The following is a 24,363-nucleotide window of genomic DNA, read 5'->3' on the forward strand; positions in this document are numbered from 1 at the left end:
TTTTAGTAATGCAGCTACCTGAGCATCCTCTCACCCATCCTCCTGTTAGTAATCCCAAGCCTGACTTTGGTACTATCTTTACTTTGATTTGTTACTCATTTCTTATCAGGGCGAGTAGATGTTTGTTCATGTCTACCCATGAATATGTTACAACCACATAACCTACCCAAGTTAAACTAAGAGGATATAAACAACTTAAACAGGTGTGTAACAATCAACAAGACTGAAATGGTAATACAAAGTCTCACAACCAAGAAAAGTTTATGACTAGATGAAGTCCCTGCCAAATTCTACCAAATCAATTTCAACATGAATACATAGGCAAAAATTCTTGTTAAAATACTAGCAAACCAAACTCAAGAGCATAATAAAAAGATCATACTCCATGACTAACTTTATCTCATTTCAGGGTTGTGAGGTTGGCTCAATATACACGTCAGTAAATATAATACAGCACTTAGACTTAAGAAATCACCTAATGATGTCAACAAATTCAGTATAGGCCTTCTAAAAGGTTCAGTATTCCTTCATGATAAAAGTCCTGAAGAGACCAGGAATAGAAGGAACTATCTCAACAAAATAAAGACCATATATGACAAAACTGTTACCAAGTACAGAATATAGTGGAAATCTAAGAATATGTTCTCTAAAGTTAAGAATGAGATAAGGGTGCTTCTCAACTTTTATTCACTATGGTAATTGAAATCTTTTTTTTGTTGTTGTTGTTTTTGTTTTTGGTTTTGGTTTTTTCGAGACAGGGTTTCTCTGTGTAGCTTTGCGCCTTTCCTGGAGCTCACTTGGTAGTCCAGGCTGGCCTTGAACTCACAGAGATCCGCCTGCCTCTGCCTCCCAAGTGCTGGGATTAAAGGCGTGCGCCACCACGCCCGGCTAGAATTCTTATACTACTAAGAAAAGAGGAGGAAATAGTTATACAAATAAGAGAGAAAAAAGTCAACTTACTGCAATTTGCTATTGACATGATCCTACATCTTAAAGACCCTAAAGATTCCACCAGGAAATTCTTATACCTGATAAACACATGGGGTAAAATAGCAAGATATAAAATTCATTTACAAAAATCAATAGCTTTTATATAGATCAATAATAAACTTGTTCAGTATGAAATTAAGGAAAATATCATTTGCATGACTTCAAACCAATAAAATGCCTAGGAATAACACTAAACAAGGACGTGGAAGAGCTCTACAATCAAAACTTTAAGACACTGAAGAAAGAAAATGAAGAAGTCCCTAGAAGATGGAAAGATCTTCCATACTCATGGGTTGGCAGAATTACTATGAAGCAGACATGTAGGTCAATAGAATACGATAGAGGGCCTAGAAATAAATCCAGGAAGCTACTGACAGCTACTTTTCAACAAAGCACACCTTGAAGAAGAGACAGTGTCTTCAATAAACAGTTCTGGAGAAACTGGATTTCCACATGAAGAAAAAGAAAGCTAATATTTTACCTGAACAAAAATTGACCCAAAATGGATCAAATAGACTTTAATGTAAGACCTGAAGCTTTGAAACTACTAAGTGAAAACACAAGTAAAACACTTCAAGAAGTAGACATAGGTTAGAACTGTTTTTAAATAGAACTAGAAATAATCCCAAGAGTTGAGAAACGGGAGGACGGACAGTATCTGGACATCAAAAGAAACACTCACCAGGGTAAAGAGACAGCCTGACTACAGCATGGAATATGTCTTTCCCAACAGCTCGACAGAAAGGAGAATATTATCTATGGTACATGAGGAACTACAAAAATTAGTTAGCAAAATTCCAAATCATCCAGTCAACAAATGGGCTATTGGACAGAATAATATATTCTCAAAATAAAGACAAATGACCAATAAATATAAACAAGTGCTTTAAATCCTTTGCCATTAGAAAAATTTCAAATTAAGCTTCGAGATCTTTTGGGTTTGTTTGGCAACCCTTTGGGTAACAAATCAACTAAATGAGATCCAGTCCTGGTAATGAAGGTTTCACTTGGTGGCATAAAATGTCTGCTTGAGCTTTTATCGCCCACTGTTTGGTACCTCCATTTCTGCTTCTTTGCTAGATGTATATATTTTCAGAAGCTTCTACAGTAGCAGGTTTCCATATTGTCCCTTAAATGGCTCTTAAAGCCAGTTGTCTTTCTCCATATTCCCTTCCTCACCCCTCTCTTCTCCTCCTTTTAGTCTTGAGATTCCATTTTTTCCTCAGTCAGAATAGCCATTGCCAAGAAAACAAATGACAACAAATTCAGGTGATTGTGTGGGAAAATTCACCCTTAATTCACTGCTGCTGGGAGTGTAATCATGTGCAATCACTATAGAAATTAATGTGGCATTTCTGCAAAAAGTGAAAAATACAAGCATATAATCCAGCTATTCCACTTCCGGACATATCCCAAAGGACTCCATATCCTACTACAGAGATACTTGTCTATCCATGCTCATTTCTAGTCTACTATTCAAAATAGTTAGAAGATGAAATCATCTTAGATGTCTATCAACTGCTGGACGGATAATGAAAATGTAGTACATCCAGATAATGGAACAGTGATATTTTAAGGAAAATGGATCCAGCTGAAAATCACCATGGTAAACAAAATAAGCCAGACTCAGAAAGCATCTGTATGTCTTCTTTTTTAAATGAACCTAGAGTTTAAATCATATGTATGAGTGAATTTATGTCTGTGTGTGTGTTGGTAGGTCCTGAAATTAGAATGGGGATCATGAGAGAGCTAGAAGAGATCTCCAAGAAGAGAGAAAGACAGACAAGAAAGTGGGGGAAAAAACTATCATGAGAAAGAAAGGAACCAGCCAGAAAGATCTGGAGGCACAGAGAGGGCAGTGGGGGAGGGGAGCAAGTAAAACAAAGTAGAATGGCCTGTTTGTATGAAAATGCTAGAATGAAGTCCACTACTTTGTAGGCTAACTTAAAAATATTTTAAAAATAAAAAATACTGTTTTAAAAAACATTAAATTACTCTAAGACTGGTTCCCCCCCCCACACACACACACACTACAGATTTTGCTCTAGGCATTAACTCAATTATGGACTTACAGAAGAAGGCAGTTCTGTGTCTGGGCTTGTTTATTTTATAACTCAAAGCTGTACTCAGTATAGGAATACTGGGAATTTCCAAGGGGAAGTGAGCGAAACTGGCTTTGACTGAGCCACAGAGGGAGACTGCCTGAGGGGCTGTGGGATGGGAGAGGTTTGCAGGAGTATAGGAAAAAAAAAAATGACTGAATCCTTCTACAGATAAGGGTGTTTGGCCAGCTCCTTGGAATAAGAACTCTGAGAATAAATGATTTAGAAGAGCTACTTGTGTTGAATGTTCCCTTGGCTCTGTTCTTTGTGTGGCCGATGACGACAGCAGTATTCCAACTGAATTATTATTGTACTGTGTGCTCCACGAAAAGTGATGCTGGTCTGTTCGTGCGTGCTCTTCCTCCTTCACGCCTTAGGCTGAAGGGTAATCAGAATGACTTCAGACTTTTTACATTCTCTTTTTTGAAGCTTTAGTGGGTTGAATAAAAAGGACAATTTTATTGGTCTATACAAAAACGAAATGGTAAAAAGCAAATATGGAAAGCGCCACAGGAGTGTATTTCCTCTAAATATTTAATTTGCATATTCATGAAGATAATTTTGTGTGAAATCTGAAAATAAGAAACCTCGTATAACATGCCAATAGGTGATTATAATCAACTGACTATTCATCTGGATTTCAGAAATTTACAAAGCCACATCGGTTACAAATCAGATGAATTACACCCTCATATTCAGCATTATGACTGTCTTTTTTGTAATACAGTTCTTTAGACCTTTATTATTTATTTTCAAATTTTATAGGGAAAAAGCTAAGATGTGCTTTTATTATTTTTTTAAATCAAGTGACTTAAACGAGAGCTTCAAATGTTAAATTTGCATACAAATGCCTTCAATGAAATTTAAGGTTTTAAAACTGTGGGAGTTTACAAAGAAGAGTTTTAAATATTCCCAAGGGTTGTGTGACTTTGCCAATACCGACCGTTTTCAGTGTCTCCTCCTTGTACTCTTATCAACTGCTTCATATGTGTAGACATATGTTACCCATGAGAGTGTTCACGCTCACCCTTCTTACCGTGATTCTCTTGTCGTTGGCATCACACGTGTGCAGGTCTCTGGTAAACTCAATTACCGTGTGAGTGCTGTTTTCCATGGCGTAGTCTAGGTGGTAATCCTGCTGGGCGTCTTTTTCCAATTCTCTGTTTGCATTTGTGAAGTAGTCCTGTCCAAAAGGGAAAAACAAAGATCAGGATATTCTAAAAGCAGAATGAAAATAATGTAAGAGAATGTAGGGGACATTCCCATGTCCATTCTTGGTTTGTTCATAGTAAAACCCTTTTATCCAAACCCATTTTATGAATCTTGGGACTTTCCAATGGACTGGATTATTATACGTCAAGAGTTGGTTATCTAGGAAACTGGTCAATGTTTACACAATTGGTCCTTTGTGGGAAAAGCAGTAACACTTCACACTGTTCACTGACCGTCATTAATGAATGACTATTTGAGGTCACTGGGTGGATTTCTTCTGGTGTACAAATGAAAAGGGGGAGACCAGCACCATGCCATGGCTTGTCCCCACAAGAGACAGACAGAAGCAAAGCCGGAACCAGCCCCAAGATCAGCACTTTCTACCTGTCTGTTGCTCACAGCATCTCTTCACTCATGAAGTCAGAACACTGAAGGGAGTCACAGGTAATTCCAGTACAAGCTTTAACAGAATATGCTTATTACAATGAAATGCAATGAGAAAATATGCAAAGAAATTAAATCACTAAATCATACTATACTGACCAACTGAAAAAGTTCTAGTTTTGTGGATCATTTCTGGGAGGTGGACAAGAGCAGTATGGGAAGCATGGGCTTAAACCCAGGTGCCTAGAATCTGACCCTCAGCTGTCTTGGTAAATGGCTTTCTAGGATATTAGAGGTCACATTTCCAGATCTTCTATTTGCGCACTAGCAAAATGGGGGTAGCATGTTTTTCTGTTGTAGATTTTTAAGTAGTATGTGACTTACTACACTGGAAAGGATCAAAATAAAGGTGTTCATATTTTGTCACAAAAATACTAAGTTTTATGCACAGTTTGTTTTTCAATATCTAATGTATTTTATTTTTGAAAAAAAATCATACTGTGTTAGAATCTACATACCAGAACATAATTATAATTACTGTAACCAATATTAAATTATGTTTGAAGCATTGGTTGCTGTGCTGGACTCAGAACACACAAGAAAAGTCTTTAACTATATAAGAGATCAACACTTGAGTGACATGTGGCAATTTTATTCTAAGTATACTTTAACATAATTATCAAATGTGTAGGATTTTTACATTCAAGGTCTAGATATTTTTAATACAAGACAGCCTCAGATTACTGACAGCACACAGAGTCTAACTAACCTATCTCTACCCTTGTAATAACAATTACAACCTATATGTATCTTATGCCCCAGGCACTGGTGCAGTGTGGTACTTGTACTCACTCATTCACCATATGTCAAATCGATGAGATGAAACCATTTTTCCATTTGCAAACAACACTGAAGCAATGTATACTGGATAATGCAGTTGGAAATAGGAACAGCAACATTCAGATGCTGTAGCCTGAGCCCACAGTCTGTATCCTTCTTCACTATGGTGACCACTGATGGAATGTGTGTTTTTATTTCTTTTCCCTGCCTGTAGAAACTCATTGCATTAACTTTTACATAAAACATTACCAGTATGTGCTAAAAATGAGGGCTGACCATTTATTCTGAGAACTAGGTTATAAAAGTGAAAGCAATTTAAATAACATATCCTGTGATGACACCTATATGTCTACTGGTTTCTATCATATAGATTTGAATCCTTCAGTGAGATCCCAACACCTATGGAAGGAAGGAATTGGGATCAACTGTGCCTTTACACTCAGGTCATATTTCATTACATTAGCCATACAATTCATTTTATACAAAATGAATACAGTACAAAACATAATGAGTTCAAAGCACAGAATAATTATCCTGATCTTGCAAATGTTTCCCAAACCCATAGTTGCATAAAATATCCAACTTGCTTGCCAAGTTTCCATTCATCTTATTTCTGCTCACCGAGACTAATTCCTACCAGCTACTTTTCTCTGGCTTCTCAGAGAACTTAGCTACAAGAAATTGGGAGAAGCTTCACTTAGCTACTACTCTGGATCTCTTCACTCTTCTGTCATAAATAAGTCAATAAGGACTATTTATGTGTGCATGTACGTATGATGAATTTTGTGGTACTGCATGTTAGGCAAGCATTCTACTATGGAATTATGTCCCCAGGCCTCTTTTTACATTATTTACTTATTTATTTTGCAAAAAAGTTTTACTAAGATGCCAATGCTGACTTTGAATTTGTTCTGTAGCCCAGGATGGAATCTGAGTTTGTAATCCTCCTGCCTCAGCTCCCAAACAGTTGGAATTATAGGTCTATGCAACCATTAATGTTTAGAAAAGTCTGGAGTGGGCACGGTGGCTTTTATCCGTGGGCCCAGCATTCAGAATGAGACAGGAGGATACTTTAGGGAGTTCAGATCTAAATAACATTGTCTAAAACAAGTTGATAATCTCAACATTACTGAACTAAAATATGGCTGAATGTTATTAAAATTAAATTGATATGTAAAATAATCTAACCACCATGGTGATTTTTCCCCTCGTTTTCTCATTTTTTAGGCTTGTTTGGAGACATCTTTGTACCTTAGCTATCCAAAGGGTGTTAGTGTTTATATATTTAGTTTAGATCATCAATGACTGAAGATCTACATGTCTTCAGGCCTCCCAACCAATGGAATCTTTACAAGATGTCAACATTTCTCTACCCTCACCCTATATGTTTTCTGTCATTTAGTGAGAATTTCAGCCATGATACTTGAGGGCTCTTTTCCTACCTTCTTTCTATCCTAGATAATACCAACTCTGCTAAATTATAAAATATACTAAATCTAAAGAAACACATAGAACAGGTGAGATTTAAAAAAATGAATGTAAATGAAATTTAAGGGAAAGGTCAAAGGTCAAACATATTGTGCAAACATTCAAAGTTTATGACATCGTGCACTTCTTAGTGGGAAAATACGGAATCATTTAGACAACATAACTTTCTAGAAGTTGCAAAATTGTCTCGAGCCCGAGGTAACTGCCAAGAAATGGACAACTAATCCTCTTAATCCAATTACATATTTTTTACATTTAAAATAGTCAATTATATTGTCAATGGAACCACGCAAAGGAGATCCAATCAATTAATACATGCTCTCAATTATATCGTTAAGGTCTGGTGTGGAAGATGCTGGAATGGATTTGGATTCACATGATTGACTGTGGAGCCCAGCTTTCTGGGACATTCTGAAACACTGTCATGATCCCTCAGCCCTTATATGAAAAGTATCTTGGGAGACTGAGCTCATGATTTAGGGGAAAAAAAGAGAGAGAAATTACAAGGCAACTACTTAATGCAATGAGGACATTTTAAATAGGAAATAAGAAAAAGGTGCATCTGGTTTGTCTCTTCACTGTAGAGGAAAAACTGAACTTGGTGGGCCACAAGGAAGTGTGTGGACAACCACCAAGCACAGCCTTGATGGTGTTAGCGTCGCACAGCAAAAATGGCACATTGGAAAATCTTCAAGTGCAATTTATTAAGGGGGAGGGGAGAAAAGAGGGCAAAAACTTGTCTCAAATTTCACAACCTTCAAACTTTCTTACTAGGAAAACAAAGGAAAAAGCAAAAGAGAGCAAAGATCAGTGCTGAGAGTTAGATTGGTTAAGCTTTTTTTTTTTTTAAAGGTTTAATGAATTTGTTTCCTGACAGTTTGAGAAAAAAAACAAATTGTTGTTCAGTGGGCTAATCAAAGGGGTGGTATTTTTTTACTATCCTCTAGGGAGAAGAAAATGAAACTGGAACACTAAAACATTAACCAATTGAGAATTCAAATATTAATAAAGTGACCTAGCCATTGGAATTAACAAAATGATACTGTATCATAATTTCGGTATTAAATTCCCCAGTTCATTTCCACTGTATCTTATTTCTGCCTAGATGATTAAGCCAAATGATGCCCTGACCACTCCCTGTTCTACATAGGAAATGGAACCATACACATGTGCATTGCACAGGCAAGAAGAAGGTCGTGACTCAGACCTCTTCCTGCAGTGCATGATAGTCTGGGACTTCAAATAAGAATAGAAATGTGGCTCACAGTGCACAGGCATTTGTCATGGTAGAATGTTGAAGCCATTATAAAACTTATCACCTATGCCGTAAGTGAATTTATTGTAAATATAACAAAATAGTGACACGTAACAGTTCCAATTGAGATTAATTAGAAGCAAGTGGCTCAATTAGTAAGTGCCTGCTGCACAAACGTGAGGTCCTGAGTTCAGATCCCTAGCACTCCTGTAAAAAGCATGCCCCTTTAACTCCACTACCATGGCAGGATGGGTGGGCAGAAATAAGCAGATCCCTGAAGTTCATTGACAAGCCAGCCTAGCAGAATCAATGAGCTGAATCAATTCAGAGAGAGAAAGACTCTGAACAACATTTAAAAAATAATCAAGAAAAGATACCTGATGTCACCTGATGGCCTGTACACCGACTCATATACATACACATCCATACTATGTACACACACACACACACACACACACACACACACACACACACACACTTTTTTTAATTCATTAAAGGTGGATCTCATAACACAAGAGAGCCAGAGAGGATAGAAGAAACCATAACTTCACGGGAACTTTAAGAATTTAGGAATAAAAACATGCAGATGTCATTAATAATGCCAACAGAAGCCAAGCTTGGCTGTGCTCAGTCAGTCCTAATGTTCTGCAGAACAAACATGAATTGCCGCTACTCACCTATTTGGTTGCTTTGGGTGGGTCTTCATTGATTCTAACACAGACCCCCCAGCCTGGCTTCTGTACAGACTGTCATTGTTCTGACTGTGGACTATTTCACGGATTACATACTGACCTTGCTTATATTTTCCCAATAAAATATCACCCAGAACCCTCAAAACTGAGTTAATAAACTTCAGTGATGATGATACTGTTTGGCTGTATCAAGGAAAGTTCACCTCCTGAAGCATGTTCTCACAGAGTATTTCCCCCTGGAATGCATTACACTTAAAAAAAAACCCGAAGTGTATAATTGAGGTTTCAAAATGCTGTGGGACAATAATAAAGTAAGGTACCCCCACCAGCAGTTGGCAGGGAGTTGACATGAGGGGCTGGCTGTCATTTCCAAAGTAAGATAATGTACCCGAAAGCTAGTTTTGCCAACTGACAGGATCGCTAAGGTCTCTTGTTCAGAAACATGATCACACAGATGTTCAGTTGCTTCTCGCTCATTGTTCGTCTTTTTCCTCCTTTCTGAAATGAAATCTCTGCTACAGAATAGAGCTTTGATGGCTGCTGTGTGGAACAGGATGAAGCAAAAACTCTGGTGGGTGTAATAAAAGATATGAATAGACTTTGCATCAGCTCGGGGAAAACTGGATGTAAGCACAGCTGCACAGAGATCTTGAGAAAAAAAACAACACGACTCCATCTGTCATCATCTTCCTCAACAGGTGCCTGCAGCTTCTCTCCTGTTTCTGCTTCTCAGACGTCCATTCCATCGCACATTTCTGTTCATGACATTAACTATAACATTGACTGTCTGTATAATAAGCATTCATGTATCAAAGAAGCACCCTCGATCCTAAACAATCGGGAGGCTGTCTAAAGCTGTACAGGCAGATTCTAGAAACAAAAATCTTTCCATTTCAATAACTTTTGAAGGAATCTCTTCACTAAGAAACCAAACTGGAATTTCAATGTGCTTAGGAAACAATGTCAGACAGACTTTTCTCTGGGTCTTGTAAGAGTTGTTAAATGTCTATCTGAAGTCCAAAATATCAACACTTCTGCTTCGTTAAAGGGCTCTTGAAGAGTGTGCTTTCCTGTAGGTACTTCACTCTGACACACACACACACACACACACACACACACACACACACACACACACACGGTCAATAACAGCCGATCACTTCATTTCAGCTTTCATGGAAATAATCTATACAATTATGAGAAATATACAATAAAGTTAATTGTTTCACTCTTCATTCCCAATGATATGCTTTGGCAGAAAAAAAAATCTCAGTTTTAATCATTCAAGGAATGTTATTTTACCTCCATCCTAAGTCATCTTCTAATATATATATATATATATATATATATATATATATATATATATATATATATATATTAGATAATTTCACTTAAGAGCCCGTATCCATTTTATCCAAGGAGTGAAAAAATAATCTGTAGAGAATCAGGCTTATTATTTCTTTCGAGGCTCCTTTCCCCTTTTCCTGCCTCCACCCCTATTCCCCCTTTCCCCTCCTTGGTTCCTCTCTTGCAAGTGTGTGTGTGTGTGTGTGTGTGTGTGTGTGTGTGTGTGTGTGTGTGCCTATGTATGAAGTATTCGCAGATTACTGTGGCTTCTGTGTGGAGAACGATGAGAATGGTGGCCAGGAGATCGAGAAATGTCTCAGTAACCCCGCTGGATTCAGCTGAAGAGAATTGAGCAGATTTGAAATTCTCATGTGAAGGACAGTAGGACCTGAAGATAGGGTTTAGATCATGGGTAGAGGAAAGAGAAGAAAGATTGCTCTTAATATTTAACTGGAGCTAGCAAAAAAAACAACAACAAAACAAAACAAAACAAAACAAAAAACGCCATTTACTAAGACAGGGAAGGCTGGCAAGGAGACAGGTTGGGAATAAATCATGCTCAGTTTGAGTAGCCTATCTGAATATCATGGTGTGCAGGCCAGGGGCCAGAAAGTGCTTCAAGAAAGGTCAAAGAAATGCGGAGGGGAGCAGGCCTCAGAATCTTAACAAATTCATGTTTGACTTTGCTCTTGAAGCCATCCGAATACTGCTTTGAAAGACAAATGTTCTTGTTTGTATGTTCTCCAGATTTAAAGATGAGTACACCATTATACATATTTAAATATACTGAAGTTTATGAAATGGCTAGAGATGACATACTGTCATGATACTGTACCAGCCCCATACATAACTATCCACAAAAACAAGGAAATCTGTCATTTAAAAGGTAACACGAAGTTAAAAATCTTCCTCTTTTCATCTCTTGGATTATCGGAAAGCCTGTGTGTAGAGTGAAGTTCTCTTCAGCATCAGGCTATAGCTGGAAGCTATTTCTTAGGGAAACCTAATCCTGGCTGGCACTTAGCAGGCTTTCTCTCAAATGCATTCCTATCACGTGTGTGTACATGTCTGGGAGCGCTTGGATATCCTTCCTCAGGTACCATCCACCCCTAAAACTCTCCAATGAGACTCCATCGTCTTGCCGCAACACCCCTCCAGTTTCCACCTCCCCAGCTCTTTTACTTGGTTCTGGAGATCCAAACTCTGGTCCTCATGCTTGTGAGGCAAGCACTTCATTGCCTAATCAATCCTTCTGTCTCTGCAGGTCTTCAGAAGTGTCTCTAAGAGATGGCCACACAGTACTGAACACTTGCAGTATCAAGTTCATGACCTTACAGTCTCACGAGGCCACCGACTCCTATCTAGTGCCTCTCATTAACAGAAACTGATGCTAAGCTAGAGCATTCTTCTTCTTCGAAGGTGTGCCAATTGGATCTTTATTTTTCTGAAGCATAACAGGTGATGTTTGACACACATTTCTGGAGGAAGTCTGTCCACTACATGATAAGGATCATGTCCTTGAATCATTCTTTCACCAATGAAAACAATGCCAACTATTTGTCTGTCCTTGAGCATCCAAATTTCCAGAAGTTTCAGTTACCTTTCAAATACCCTCATTTATCCACATGTCTTTGGAAAATGCTATTCCTAGAAAGGGCCTTTTGGTGTGGTCAGCCTGGCACAGTACAGTGTCAATATTGCATCCTTTGATATGAACATCTCAGATCACCAACTAACACAACTTCTCTGTGTTTACCAGCCACATTATAGTGAACTGAAATGTGACCTACTGAATTAACTCTTTATCACATGAACCCAATTTAGTACAATTTTACAAAGCTGTACATTATACAGTTAGCTTTATTCAACTAAATTGTTCCTCTCCACTTTTATTTTCAACAAATGTTTAGCCTTTGGTTTCCTTGCATTATTTTAGTGTACCACTGTTTTTAAGCCCTCATCTGAAACCTAAGATGGCCACTTTAATATCCTGTTTTGGTATGGATATTAAATATTTATGATTATAATGAATTTGATATTTTAATCCATCTTCTATGATATAAGGAGAAGCCCTGCAAAATGCAGTACTATATCATTCACATATACCATTTGTTTAAGACCCTAAACTACAAGAACAGCATATCAAATACAAAGGAAAATACAGTTGCTGGCTATAAATTATGCTTATGGAAATAAGCTGGCCTCTAGTCATGAAGAGTTCGAACAATCACCACGCAACTGCTTGAAGTTTGTCCTAAGACGACCTCATGATTTAGTACCCACCCCCCTTATCTGTGTATTTAGTGAATGACTTTTTCCCAAGCTGAAAACCTGGGATACTTGTCCCCATGTGGTCTTCTGTTCCCACAGTTCACAACTTCATTACAGTCATGTATCTCACTTATAGAGCTCTGCGTGTAACATACTCTGCTAAGAGCTTTAATGCCTATGTTGCTTAATCCTCACAAAACCTGGGAGCTAAAGAACATGATCTGCCTTCTGCACGGAAGGAAAACTGCCACTTAGAGGGGAGTCAGAGTTTGCCAAGGCCACACAAGAAATAAGTAGCTAGTGTTGAGGCTCACAGTCAGTCTAGAAGACTCCCTGCTCTTAGCTGCACTCAGCCATCTTTCTTGAGGTCCTGCCAAGAGCATGGAATTGTTCCTTGGTACCTCAGGGAGCTTTGGCAGCGAGGACACAATCGTCAATCTACAATGTTCCATCCATGCCCTAATAAGATACTAATTATCCACCACTCCTGTACCTCTTCTCCTTCTCCCTGCGCAACTATAACTTGAGGGCATTTTCACAGCTTATTAGCAATCTTGCAGAATGGAGGAGGGAGGGGAATGGTATCTGTTTATGTAATGAGAAACACTAGAGAATATTTCCAAATACAAAAGAAAGCATTAATCCAAAGTTTCTAGTCAGAACCCTTCTCTTGGTAAAATTATAGACCTGAGACCGCCAATTAATAATGAAAGAAATGAGGTAGCCTGTGGCAGCACATACCATACATTTCACACTGTGTGTGGGTAGATATTGCTGTTGCTTAGAAATACAGCAACTGGTACAGGCCAGCAAAAAGTGTGTAGGTAGAAAGACGTCTGTGGGAAGGAAAGAAAGACTCCTTGCTGAGCATGTTTTCAAACATGCTTCTATTCAAAGGGTAAAAATCATTGCTCTTGCAGCAGCATGTGAATTTGAGGAAATGCTTAGAACTATGGACAGAGCCATTAAATACATCTCATCAGTGTTCCCATGCTATGAACAACAGCCTTGTGTTTCCATTTTAAAACATAGTGTTAAATGGTCAAGCCAGTATTAGCCCATCAAATGGTCACTGTGAAATGACTTTATATGAACTTTTCTGCCTGGAGTCTTCCAAATGACTGCAAGTTGGTTTCCATAATTTCTATCATAGAGCCTGACCACAGAAAATCAACAGTTAGCAGACTTGCCTTCATACTGGAATTACCTCAGAAATCTGAAACATGGCTTCACTGTATCCATATGTTATCTTTATTAGTTAGGGGTGGGTAGAGGAGGGTACCTAGGCCTTGAATATTGCCGTGGGAGTGCCTTTGTGTGTGCACGTGTGTATGGAGGCCAGAGAAAGCCTCAAGTGTCATTCTTCAGGAGTGCCCACCTCACTTTCTGAGACGAGATCTCACACTGGGGCCTAGTGCTCATAGACTAGGCGAGGTTGACTGGCCAGCAAGCCTCGGGAATCTCCCTGTTTCCACTTCTCCAGAGCAGGGTTTACAAACTTGACACTATGCCTGACTCTTTCACATGGGTTCCAAGGAACAAACTCAAGTCCTCGTTCTGAGTCAGCAAGTACTTGACCAATTGATGATGTCCCCAGTCACTGGGGGATATTTCAAAAGAAAATCAAAGCACTTCATTTTTGATGTGGAGCTAGATGATATCCTTTCTGGTTCTCAATTATCTGCCAGCTTTATCACAGCTCTTTAATCTGCCATAAATGAATCCCTCTCTGTTCTGGACCACCATTGCACCCAGCATCTGTATGATGGCATCAGCCACCAGTTCCCTTGTTGTGATAGTTTGAATGTAATTGGCCCCTATAACCCTATAGGGAGTGGCACTATTATGAGGTGTGGCTTTGTTGGAGGAAATGTGTCACTGTGGGAGCGGGTTTTAGGTTTCCTATGCCCAGGATACCACCCAGTGTTTCAGTTGACTTCCTGTTGCCTGTAGGATGTAGCACTCCCAGCCACTACTCCAGCACCACATCTGCTGGCATGCTGCCACCCTGTCATGATGATAATGGACTGAACCTCTGAAACTGTAAGAGAGCCACTTCAGTTAAATATTTTCCTTTATAAGGGTTGCCACGGTCATGGTGTCTCTTAACAGCAATAGAAACCCTAAGACACTTGTGTTAATTGGGTTTCAGGGCATGACATCTGCAGAGAGATTTTTAGTTATTTCTGTTATTATAATGTAATTGTATCACTTCTCTGTTGTTAGTTGTTTTCACTATTTGGTCTTTTTGGGGACCCACCACCCAGCTCCCAAATAAATCACATACGAAGGCTTATTTTTAATTACAAATGTCTGGCCTTAGCTTGGCTTGTTTCTTGTCAGCTTTTCTTAAATTAGCCTGCCTACCTTTTGACTCTGGGATTTTTCCGTTTCTTACTTCTGTATTTCTTACTTTCACTCTTGCTCCATGGCTGGCTGTGTGTGGCTGGCCCCTTCTTTTTGTGCTTCTTGTTCTCCTGCTTTCTTTCTTTCCTCCCAGATTTCTCCTTCTATTTATTCTCTCTGCCTGCCAGCCCTGCCTAGCCTTTCTCCTGCCATGCTATTGGCTGTTCAGCTCTTTATTAGACCAATCAAGTGTTTTAGACAGGCAAAGCAACACAGCTTCACAGAGTTAAACAAATGCAACATAAAAGAATGCAACACATCTTTGCATCATTAAAGAAATGTTCCACATCACAAGCAAATGTAAAATATCTTATAATAATATACTACAATACTTCCCCCTCCTCTTTCCTCCACCCATACCCTCCCATACAATCCTCTGTGCTCAGAGAAAGACTTATAAAAGCAGAAATTCAGAACTCTTCTGAGATACTGAGATTCCTAAGTTTTCTTATAAAAATGTCATATAAAAAGATGAAAATCTTCCTCAAATACATTGATGTAACTTCTCAAGGGTTGTTAATGCTCTAATTTCATCTGATCAGCTAGAACAAATATTAAACATAAATGTTCACACCAGGGCTAAGAGAGAAGCTCTTACACAAATACCATCTCTAGAGCTTAAAAGATCCTGGATAAGCTTCTTCATCATCCTTTCTCTGTCTCTCTCTCTCTCCCTCTCTCTCTCTCCCTGTGTGTGTGTGTGTGTGTGTGTGTGTGTGTGCATTTAACTGTCTCAGTATTTATCACATGCCTCAGAGCAGAGATGGAGAGAGAGCCCAAGCAGTTTAGATACCTTTTTTTCTTTCTTTGTGTGTGTGTGTGTGTGTGTGTGTGTGTGTGTGTGTGTTGCAAATAGCTTCTAAAGCATGGTGTTTGTCTTTGTTTGTTTGGTTTTTAATTTTAATATATTTTAACTATTTATTTATTTATTTATTTATTTATTTATTATAGCCTGGCTGCAGTTTCCCCTCCCTCCTCTCCTCCCAGTCTCTTCCCCCCCCGCCGCCCCCCCAACACTCCCCACTGCACAAAGAGCAAATTCATTATTTTCTCCAGGTAGATAGTTTCCTACATTCAAAGTCCTCTGAGTTCTTTATTCACATGCAAGACCACCTTCTTCCCACTATGTGATATTTTGAATTGAGAACACTACAGTCAACAGCCAAAGACAATCCTTAAAACTCAGGGTGCTTGTTTTCCTCCTGTTTGGGTTTGTTGGCATCATGGTGTGAGTCAGACACACAGCTGCACCTTCTCGAACACATCCCCCTGAATTCTCTGCCCAGTATTTCTCACTTTCTGATAATTTTTCATAATTATTTGTTTCTGAAAACCACTTTACCAAAACATAAAGCTCATAAGATCCCTGATGCCATATGGTTCTATGATGCGCACCCCCCCCATCTAGCATCTAGAACTGTCGATCAATATTGCCCGAATGGAAGAATGAGCAGCCCAACATGCTCTGCTGTATGGAAACCACGGATGATTTCCAAGATGTAACCAAGAACCCAGGGTTCCTATATAAGATATTGGCCTCACATGGGCCATTTGAAAGTTATATGGATAGCAATCTAAGAGAATTATCACAATGAAGGGCATACAAAATCCTATCACAGAAATGAACGTCTGTGACATTTAAAATGGAATAAATATAGTAAGAGACATACTTCACAGCATATATATTTTCACTATTTAGAAAAAGAAACTGGAATGTGTTTTTATGGAGACATTTTATGAAAGAATAAATGACAGCAAACCAGGATTCAGAGGAAATAACTAGGCTCTGGATCTATATGACCTCCCAAAAGTCACTTGACAATTACTTAAGGCCCTCCTTTCCTCACCTACAAAATGGGGAGAGAAGGATGTGTGGCAGGAAGTTTGAAAGGAAGTTATCAAACTCTGAACTCATAAAAGGCAATGATTAAACACACAAGCCACTAACATTTAAACCTGCAAATACAGTGAGATGCCAAAACTTTTGGGCACAGTGGGTGAACACACAAGCAAACAATACCTTCTTAATAAATTATTTATTTATACTGCACTCCAGTCGATGATCCCAGGACCACAGTCAATAAAGCCATACTTTTGCTACATTTTTATTGGGAAGAGAAGAGGTGTACGTGCGTACATGACATATGTAGGCCAGAGCACGACTTTTGGGAGCTGTCTCTTGCCACCATGTGGGTTCCAGACATTGACTTCAGGTCATCGGCTTGACAGCAGCATGTTCATTGAGCCAGGCTCCCTGCAATTACTTCTGCAACTGTCTCTGCTGTATGCTTGCTGTATGCTGTCCTCCAAACAGATTGTTTTCTTATAGAATTTAAGAAGCTTTAAAAAAGGATACAAATCTGAAGCGGAGTGTATGGCGCACGTCTTTAATCCCAGGACTTGAGAGGCAGAGGCAAGTGGATCTCTGAGTGCAAGGCCAGCCTGGTCTACAGAGTGGGTCCACATGATGGCCGGGGCTACATAGAGAGACCCTGTGTCAAAAAACAAAACAGAAAATTCTGGATTCGAAAGAAATTATGCTTTATGTGTTACTTTCTTTAGTCATGTTACATGCTCTGTCATTTATTTCTCCCAGGCATGGAACAAGGCAATTAAGCGTGGAAGAATCTTCCTAAAAAAATTATTTTTTCCTACTTTCAGGTTCTTTCTGTTTGAAAGTTCTTTACTGATGATTAATTCTATGTTACAGGAAAGCATTGTGAGATATCTGTATACAGAGTTTTTATTATTGTTATTATTATTATTATTATTATTATTCATGGATCAAACATTTCCAGAAACAAAGTAGTGTGTAATGAATTCATCTCTCTTGTGAGACACTTTAATAGCACCCTTCTACAAACAGTGCATCAGCCAGCCACCCTTCATTTTCTTTGAAGTGGACTCTGGCCTCTCCATCCAAGATTCCCCAAATCTGCCTGTGGTAGCCCAGAGCCTTGAACTCTGTTTGTCAATCTAGGTGCGTTGTTTCCTTGGCTGTGAGGTCTGCTTGTTTCCCCGGGGCTAATTAGGAAACCTTCCGTTCTTGCCAGGAGAAGTACACAGCTTCCAGCTGAGGACCATCATCTTGGGTTTGAACAGTGGGACTTGTGTCCCTGTTCCTCAGGCCCAGAGCAAGAAGCTCCTCGGAAAGGTCCCTTCCTCATCTGGTGATTGTGTGTGTGAGGGGGGCATCCTCCCGAGATTTATAAATATCCCTTAACGATGCTGCAGCTGAGCTGTGTCAGGCTTGCGCGCCTCCAGTGTGCTTTGCCAATGTTGCTTTGTTGCAGTTGGCTGGTGTGAGCTCAAAAAGAAGCACGTCGTTAACCACAAAGAATGCTTACTGTTTTCTGTGATTTTTTAGATCACTCACAGGCACTTCCTCAGTGAGGGGCCCTGGCAGCAATTACCCAGATGCTCAAGACACTGCTCTGCACAGAAAGCCTCCAGTTTCTGAAGGGGCCAACCAGCGAGGCTACCACCAAGGATGACATATGTGTCGGGCTCCATTCACTGGTGATGACTATCCCCTTAGGAAGGGTGAATCCATTTTTGTGCTAATCAAGAGCACATCCGACAATGATGCTCTCTTCTCTCACTCACACAAACTGGGCATTCATCCGCAGGGTTCCTGGCTCCCAATGGGCACTCACATTTGCTAAATGGTTCCGATGGGGGTGGGGTCATTGTCGTGTCAAAGAGAGGAAGCACAAGCACGAGGGAAGGACAGGGATCCACCAGAGAAATGAGAGTTGGCCTGATTCAATGAGACAAAATCCTGAGGCTCTGAGACACCCATTCGAAAGGACAGAGTGTTTCCCACCCAGCCTGGGTCCTGCTGTGAAAGACAGAATAGAAAAATGACCTGCTCGGCACCCCACAGGGGATATTTCCATGAGTGTCAACGACCTAGTTCATCCTTTCTACAGTTTATCCTGAAGATTTCCTGGAGGCGGGCTTCCCTTCCCAGCAATCCCTCCCTCCTCTCCTCCCCATTTTGATTGTAGCTGGTCAAACATAAATGAGGACCCCTCTCCAGAGGGTCAAAAAGTCACAAAACGGGCAAAGTCGATTTCCATAACTAACAGGTCTCGTGGTGTAGGTGCTGTTAATTCTTTGGTTTGTTTGTTTAGATACAGCGTTTTATCCTATATCCTGAGCTGGTTTCAGCCTTAGGATCCTCCGGCCTCAGCCTCTCTGGTGCTGGAATGACAGATGTGTGCCACCACGCTAAGCCTCCGGTATAGTTTTAAGAGTTATGAAGCTTGTTGTTCTGCTGACTCACGGAAATCCAAAGTTTGATCTTTATTTATTTATCTTTAAACCTCTGTAAGCCAAGCAGCAAATGTTTCCCTGTCATCTACAGGTAGTCCCTTTGGGTCTATGCTGCGTAAATGATTGGCAACCATAGAAACAAGCAAACACAGGATTGTTAAGGTTCAGAAATCTTATACTGGGGAGTAGGTACCCAGAGAGGAAATCGAGTGGCTAAACAGGGCAGTGAGAAAATTACCAGTAGTTCACCAATTCCTGGTGATCGGAGGTGGGGGTGGGGGTGGACACAATGAGAAGAAGAGGGAATGGTCAGTAAGTGAACATTACTCTCCTGATGGAAGTAATGTCGAAATTGAGCAGGTATGCACGCTTAAGGGTTTAAAGTGATGGTGTTCGATGGGAGGCGTGGTAAGTGGGGAAAGACGTATAGAATCGATTTTACAACAATGGCCACACTAATATGTCCCATTATCAAGATAAAGTGAGGTCTATGCGCTTTCCTGACTCCATGAGCCTGTGGTAACACCAGAAGTGCATCAATGACTCGAAGGCAAAGTCATCAAAGGCTATCCACATACAATTGCCATGTGGGCCTTGAGGGTGTCCAATCTGGGACCAGGCACTACACTGTGCTGTGAGGAAGCTAAACAGCCATGTGGAGAGGCCACAGTCACACCACAGAACTGACTGAGGGAGGCCCCAGCCATCGTCCCAGACAGACATAAAGGTGAGTAAGCCTTCAGATACTTCTAACCACATACCTTAGAATTGACACACAGTGGAGAATAGCAAGCCCGGCTCAAATTACATACTTTTGAGCAAAATACTGGTGATTGTGTCAAACTACTGTTTGGGGCATTTTGGTTTTTTTTTTTTGTAACATAAGAATAAATAGTCCAAATAATGGCCAAGGCCCCCAGATGCTGAAATCATCTCCTGGCCCATAATAAGCACTCTGAACAGAAATTGGGCTTGCCTTTTTGTCTCCCATGGATTTTCATACTTTGTATTGATAATTTATTCAACTTAGTTTTTTTTTTTTCCTTCTTGGTCCAAGATTACACCCTCTGTAAGATAGACCCCAGTTGGAACTGTACATGTATGCACACTTTGTACACAGTGCTGTGTACAGACTTGAGTGGGAGGCAGTATGAGTGAGTCAAAAGTACACACACACACACACATTGAATTTCTGTCTTCTCTCTAAAACAAAACAAACAAACGGTCTGTCGATACTGGATTTGTAGCCCCCCGAGAAGGTAACTCTGGCTTTCTAGTATACCCCAGTTGTTGCTGCGTTCTGCCTGTTCTTCCCAAGCACACCCCATGCTTAGACCGCCTCCCTCTTGATTTCTCCAGACATTTGGGTTTGTGGCATCCACTAAGCCAAAAATTCTCTGCCTGGTTGCTTAGGAATTACTCTCTTAGTCATACCAGAGTCAACACCCATCTGCAAAGACGTGTTTATAGATAATTTGTTTAAAAATAAAAATCAAAGCATCAAGAAGTCAAAAGTGTAAGTTGAAAATGACATTGAAAAGGCTGAGAGGTAAGGGGAAAGCCATACAGTGAAATGCCTGGGATGTCAACTTATGTTAACTCACACAGCCTGATGCCATTGTCCAACTAGTGGTGCCTGCTTCATACACTAACGCCCCCAGGAACCAATGCTTTTTATGTCATTGTTCCATGCAAAGTCTGTTTTCACTGGAAACAGAATGGCATAAAATCCAAAGTCTGCTAATAAAATCATATACGCTTCATTGAAGAAGCACTTTTTAGTTTCAATATAGTTACTTAAGATACCCTTGTCATACCAGTGTATGAGAAATCTCAAATAATAATCTAGGGAGAAGAGTCCATTTTAAGTATTAGAAAATGAAATCTCCCACCCAGCATTACTGGCTATAATCAAAATATTTCTTTTTGTTAATATTATTTTTTTAACTTTATTTGAAAGGTTTTGAATAGGCTCTCTTGCCAGTTAACTGACTAATAAAATAAAATGTGTCCTAAAAATCAGTAGAATCTCTAAGGAAATGGAGTGATAAAGGATATCATCCAAAAAAGAAAATGAGTAGCCCTTATATATGAAAACAAAGAACACATTTCTGGACCAAGAGAGAGTAGAAAAATGCTATTTCTTGTTCATTACATACACAGTGTGTGTTTTTAATTCATCTCACAGTAGTATGTACCCATTGCTTTAAGAAAATTTCAAAATCAATCTGAAGAACCCTTAATTCTTATGCAATCTTGGGATAGCCACCCACAAGATGGAAATATCCCATGGTTTAGCAAGATGTTTGTGATGGGCCCATTATGGCAAGTTGGGTCAGGACTCTGGCTTCTGACTTTCATTTGATATCTAATTGTGTGGGCTTTCTAGAAATGCTGCTCTTTTGGCAAAAATAGTGTCGGGTTGACTTTTAAAGTGTGCCCTATTGCTATTACAAAGCAAGATGCCTCATGCCCACTTCTATATCGTGTGCAGGGGTGTGATACTTACTCTACAAAAACAGCTTTTTAAAAAACCTTCGCTGTGATAGACATAAAAGTAGGTAGTGCCTACCTCAGATCATGGGAGACTAACTAAGCCAGTTGATTAGTGAGGCCTTTGCGTGGGATCAAATCCTTACCTATCAAGTTTCATATCTGAGATGATGCAGCAACAGAAAATCCCCACGTGGGGAAGCCCGTACTGTGAACCTCGTCAAGCTTTATTCTGTCAGAGCTGCATAGTATTTATATGGAGAGGAAGCGAGGAATTGGGGATAAAAACGCGATGGGGTGGCTTGGATATCTGAATTGCTGTCATTTTTATTTCCAGCCAAAGTCAGGGTCAGAACTGAAGATAAAATGTCAGGGCTCCTCAGTCAGAATGCTGTGAGAACCCAGCTTAGAAATCGGGAGAAATTTCTGAGTCATACACGTTGAAATCGGCGTAGGACATTTTCATGCCTCCCAGGGGAAGACAATTTCAGAACAGCAAGTTTTCATGATGTTTATCAAAGGGTAGTATTCTTGGATGGAAGTTGGCCCATAACAAAGTGTATATATCCACTATAACCCAAAAGTTGTTCGGTAGCAAAGGATCTGAACCTGTTATTTCAAATACCTTTCCCCATACATAAAGATGCCCTTATCAGGTAGCATCTTCCCCTCCCCCCTGCACCCCGAAGAGCAAATGGGCAGCGAGCGAATCAAACGAACTTTGTTGCCTATGAAAGTGGAAAATTATCCCTTAATAGAGGATTCTGCACCTAGACTCCGAGCTGTGAAGGTGGCTAAAACTGGCTACCCCCAAAACTGTCAACAACAAAACTTCCTTAAACAGCTCTTCAGGACCCTTCATTCATCTTGTCCACGATGTAGTCAGTGTTGATCCCGCTCCTGGGGCGTCCAAAACCACCCACTAGAGACTTTCTGCGATTCCCAACCCTAAACAGCAAGATCCCCAAGTGCACCCCGCCCTTCCTCCCAACCTGTCCAGTTAGGTCTCCAAAGCTGTGGTCCTCTTTTTCCTGAGGAGTGGAGGGGAACGCGTGGCGGGTGCGCGGCGGTCTGTTAAGTGGGGCACTAAGACTCCAGAGCGTCCTCCGGGGAGGAAAACTTCCCGGGATGGAACTGCAAGTGGCTTAGGCAGGGACCCCAGGGCGGGAGCGAGTGGCCCCTGGGCAAAAGGTGGCAGGGAAGGGGAGAGAGACTCGCCACGCCAAGCCAGTGTCAACCTCCCTCGAGCTTGAGTGGACTCCGCTGCCCATCCGCTCCTGCACCGCGCTCCTGGGGTGAGCCAGGACGATCGATGCTCAGGGAGGTCCTGGAAGGGACCCAAGCTTACCTGGAGGTAGGGCCGTCCACGGGCCACGCCGCCCACCACGATGTCTGCCGCGGCCATGGTCCCGGTGGGCGAGAAGCCGAAGCCCACGTAGCCGGTCGTGCGCACCTCCAGGCGGAAGGCCAGCCGTCCGCCTTGCCGGCCCCAGCGCAGCCAGTACTTGCCCTCTGGGTCGAGGACCGTGCTGTGCGGGTACCAGCGACCCGAGCTCCCCGCAGCCGTCGCGGGGAGCAGCGCCCACAGCACCAGCAGCCTCCAGCCGCACATCCTCCTGTCCCGCCGCACCTGGGCTGCAGCCACTTGGGGGCGAAGACCCGCACCGCTGCGAAGCCCAGTTTGGGACCGCCCCGGGGCTGGCTTTGCTCGCCCGCTGTCCCCGCCCCGCTGGAGCCCGGTCCTACCAGGAGACTTCCTAACCTCTCTCCAGGCATCCACCTGCTGCCACCCATCTCTGAAGTCTGGGCTGAGAGGAGTGGAGTGCAAGGAACTTCCTGGAAGAAGCAGAGAGAAGGGGATCCGTCCCGGTAGAGGGGAAGGAGGAAGGAAGGACTTCAAGAACTGGAAAGTGATGGGATAGAAGGAAAGCATCCTGATCAGGACCAAGGAGAAAAGAGACGCTGAGAGAGCCTGGGGTTTGGTGGAAAGAAAGTGAAGGCGCGCGCGCGCGCGCGCGCGCACACACACACACACACACACACACACACACACACACACACACACACACGGTAACTGCACAGTCTGCATCCCTGGCTGTGAACCTTGCTCAGCAAGGGCACCTAGCTATGCCTGCTCTCCAAGGAAGGCACAGCTCACCACCACCTCCATCCCCCCTTCTTCAGTCTTTCCTCCTGTGTGTATGTGTGTGGAGGGGGAGGGGGAGAGCGTTCTGGTTTAGAAGCTTTCCCTCAGGATCTGATTTGGTTTGGTTTGGTTGTGAAGGGATGGCTTCTGCCAACGCCATCAGAGGAATAGGTCAAGGTCAACTTCCCTTTCAGACCCTTTACCCTGATGGTTTAAGTTCTGGCCATGGGCCTGTTCATCAAAAACCTTGTTTGGTTCATTTGTCTTTGAACACAACACTCCTGTATTCCAGAAGCTCAGTACTCATATTGGGGATAAATTAGATTCCTCATTTATGTACGTACACATTACCATGTTTCAAAAGCAAATTCTAGCTTCACTTAACAAATACAAGGGTATGGATACAGATCAAGCATCATTGCTCTGGGTTTGGAGATGCGCAAGCCAATTGTGTTTCTTATT

The 24,363-nt window shown here is 41.1% G+C and overlaps 1 protein-coding gene across 1 annotated transcript in view; it reads right to left on the reverse strand.

The window, feature by feature from the left end:
• The window catches only part of Moxd1 (monooxygenase DBH like 1), an 83,524-nt gene extending 60,064 nt beyond the window's left edge, over positions 1-23,460 (reverse strand). The window contains exons 1-2 of the mRNA XM_006986693.4: positions 23,104-23,460; positions 4,129-4,275 (exon numbers count right to left, since the gene is read on the reverse strand). Coding sequence (XP_006986755.1) covers positions 4,129-4,275; positions 23,104-23,367 — 411 coding nt within the window. The 5' untranslated portion in view covers positions 23,368-23,460. The remainder of the gene's footprint in view (positions 1-4,128; positions 4,276-23,103) is intronic.
• Positions 23,461-24,363: the final 903 nt, after the last annotated feature.

This window comes from Peromyscus maniculatus, chromosome 16, assembly GCF_049852395.1.
Source record: "Peromyscus maniculatus bairdii isolate BWxNUB_F1_BW_parent chromosome 16, HU_Pman_BW_mat_3.1, whole genome shotgun sequence".
NCBI classification, from domain to species: domain Eukaryota; kingdom Metazoa; phylum Chordata; class Mammalia; order Rodentia; family Cricetidae; genus Peromyscus; species Peromyscus maniculatus.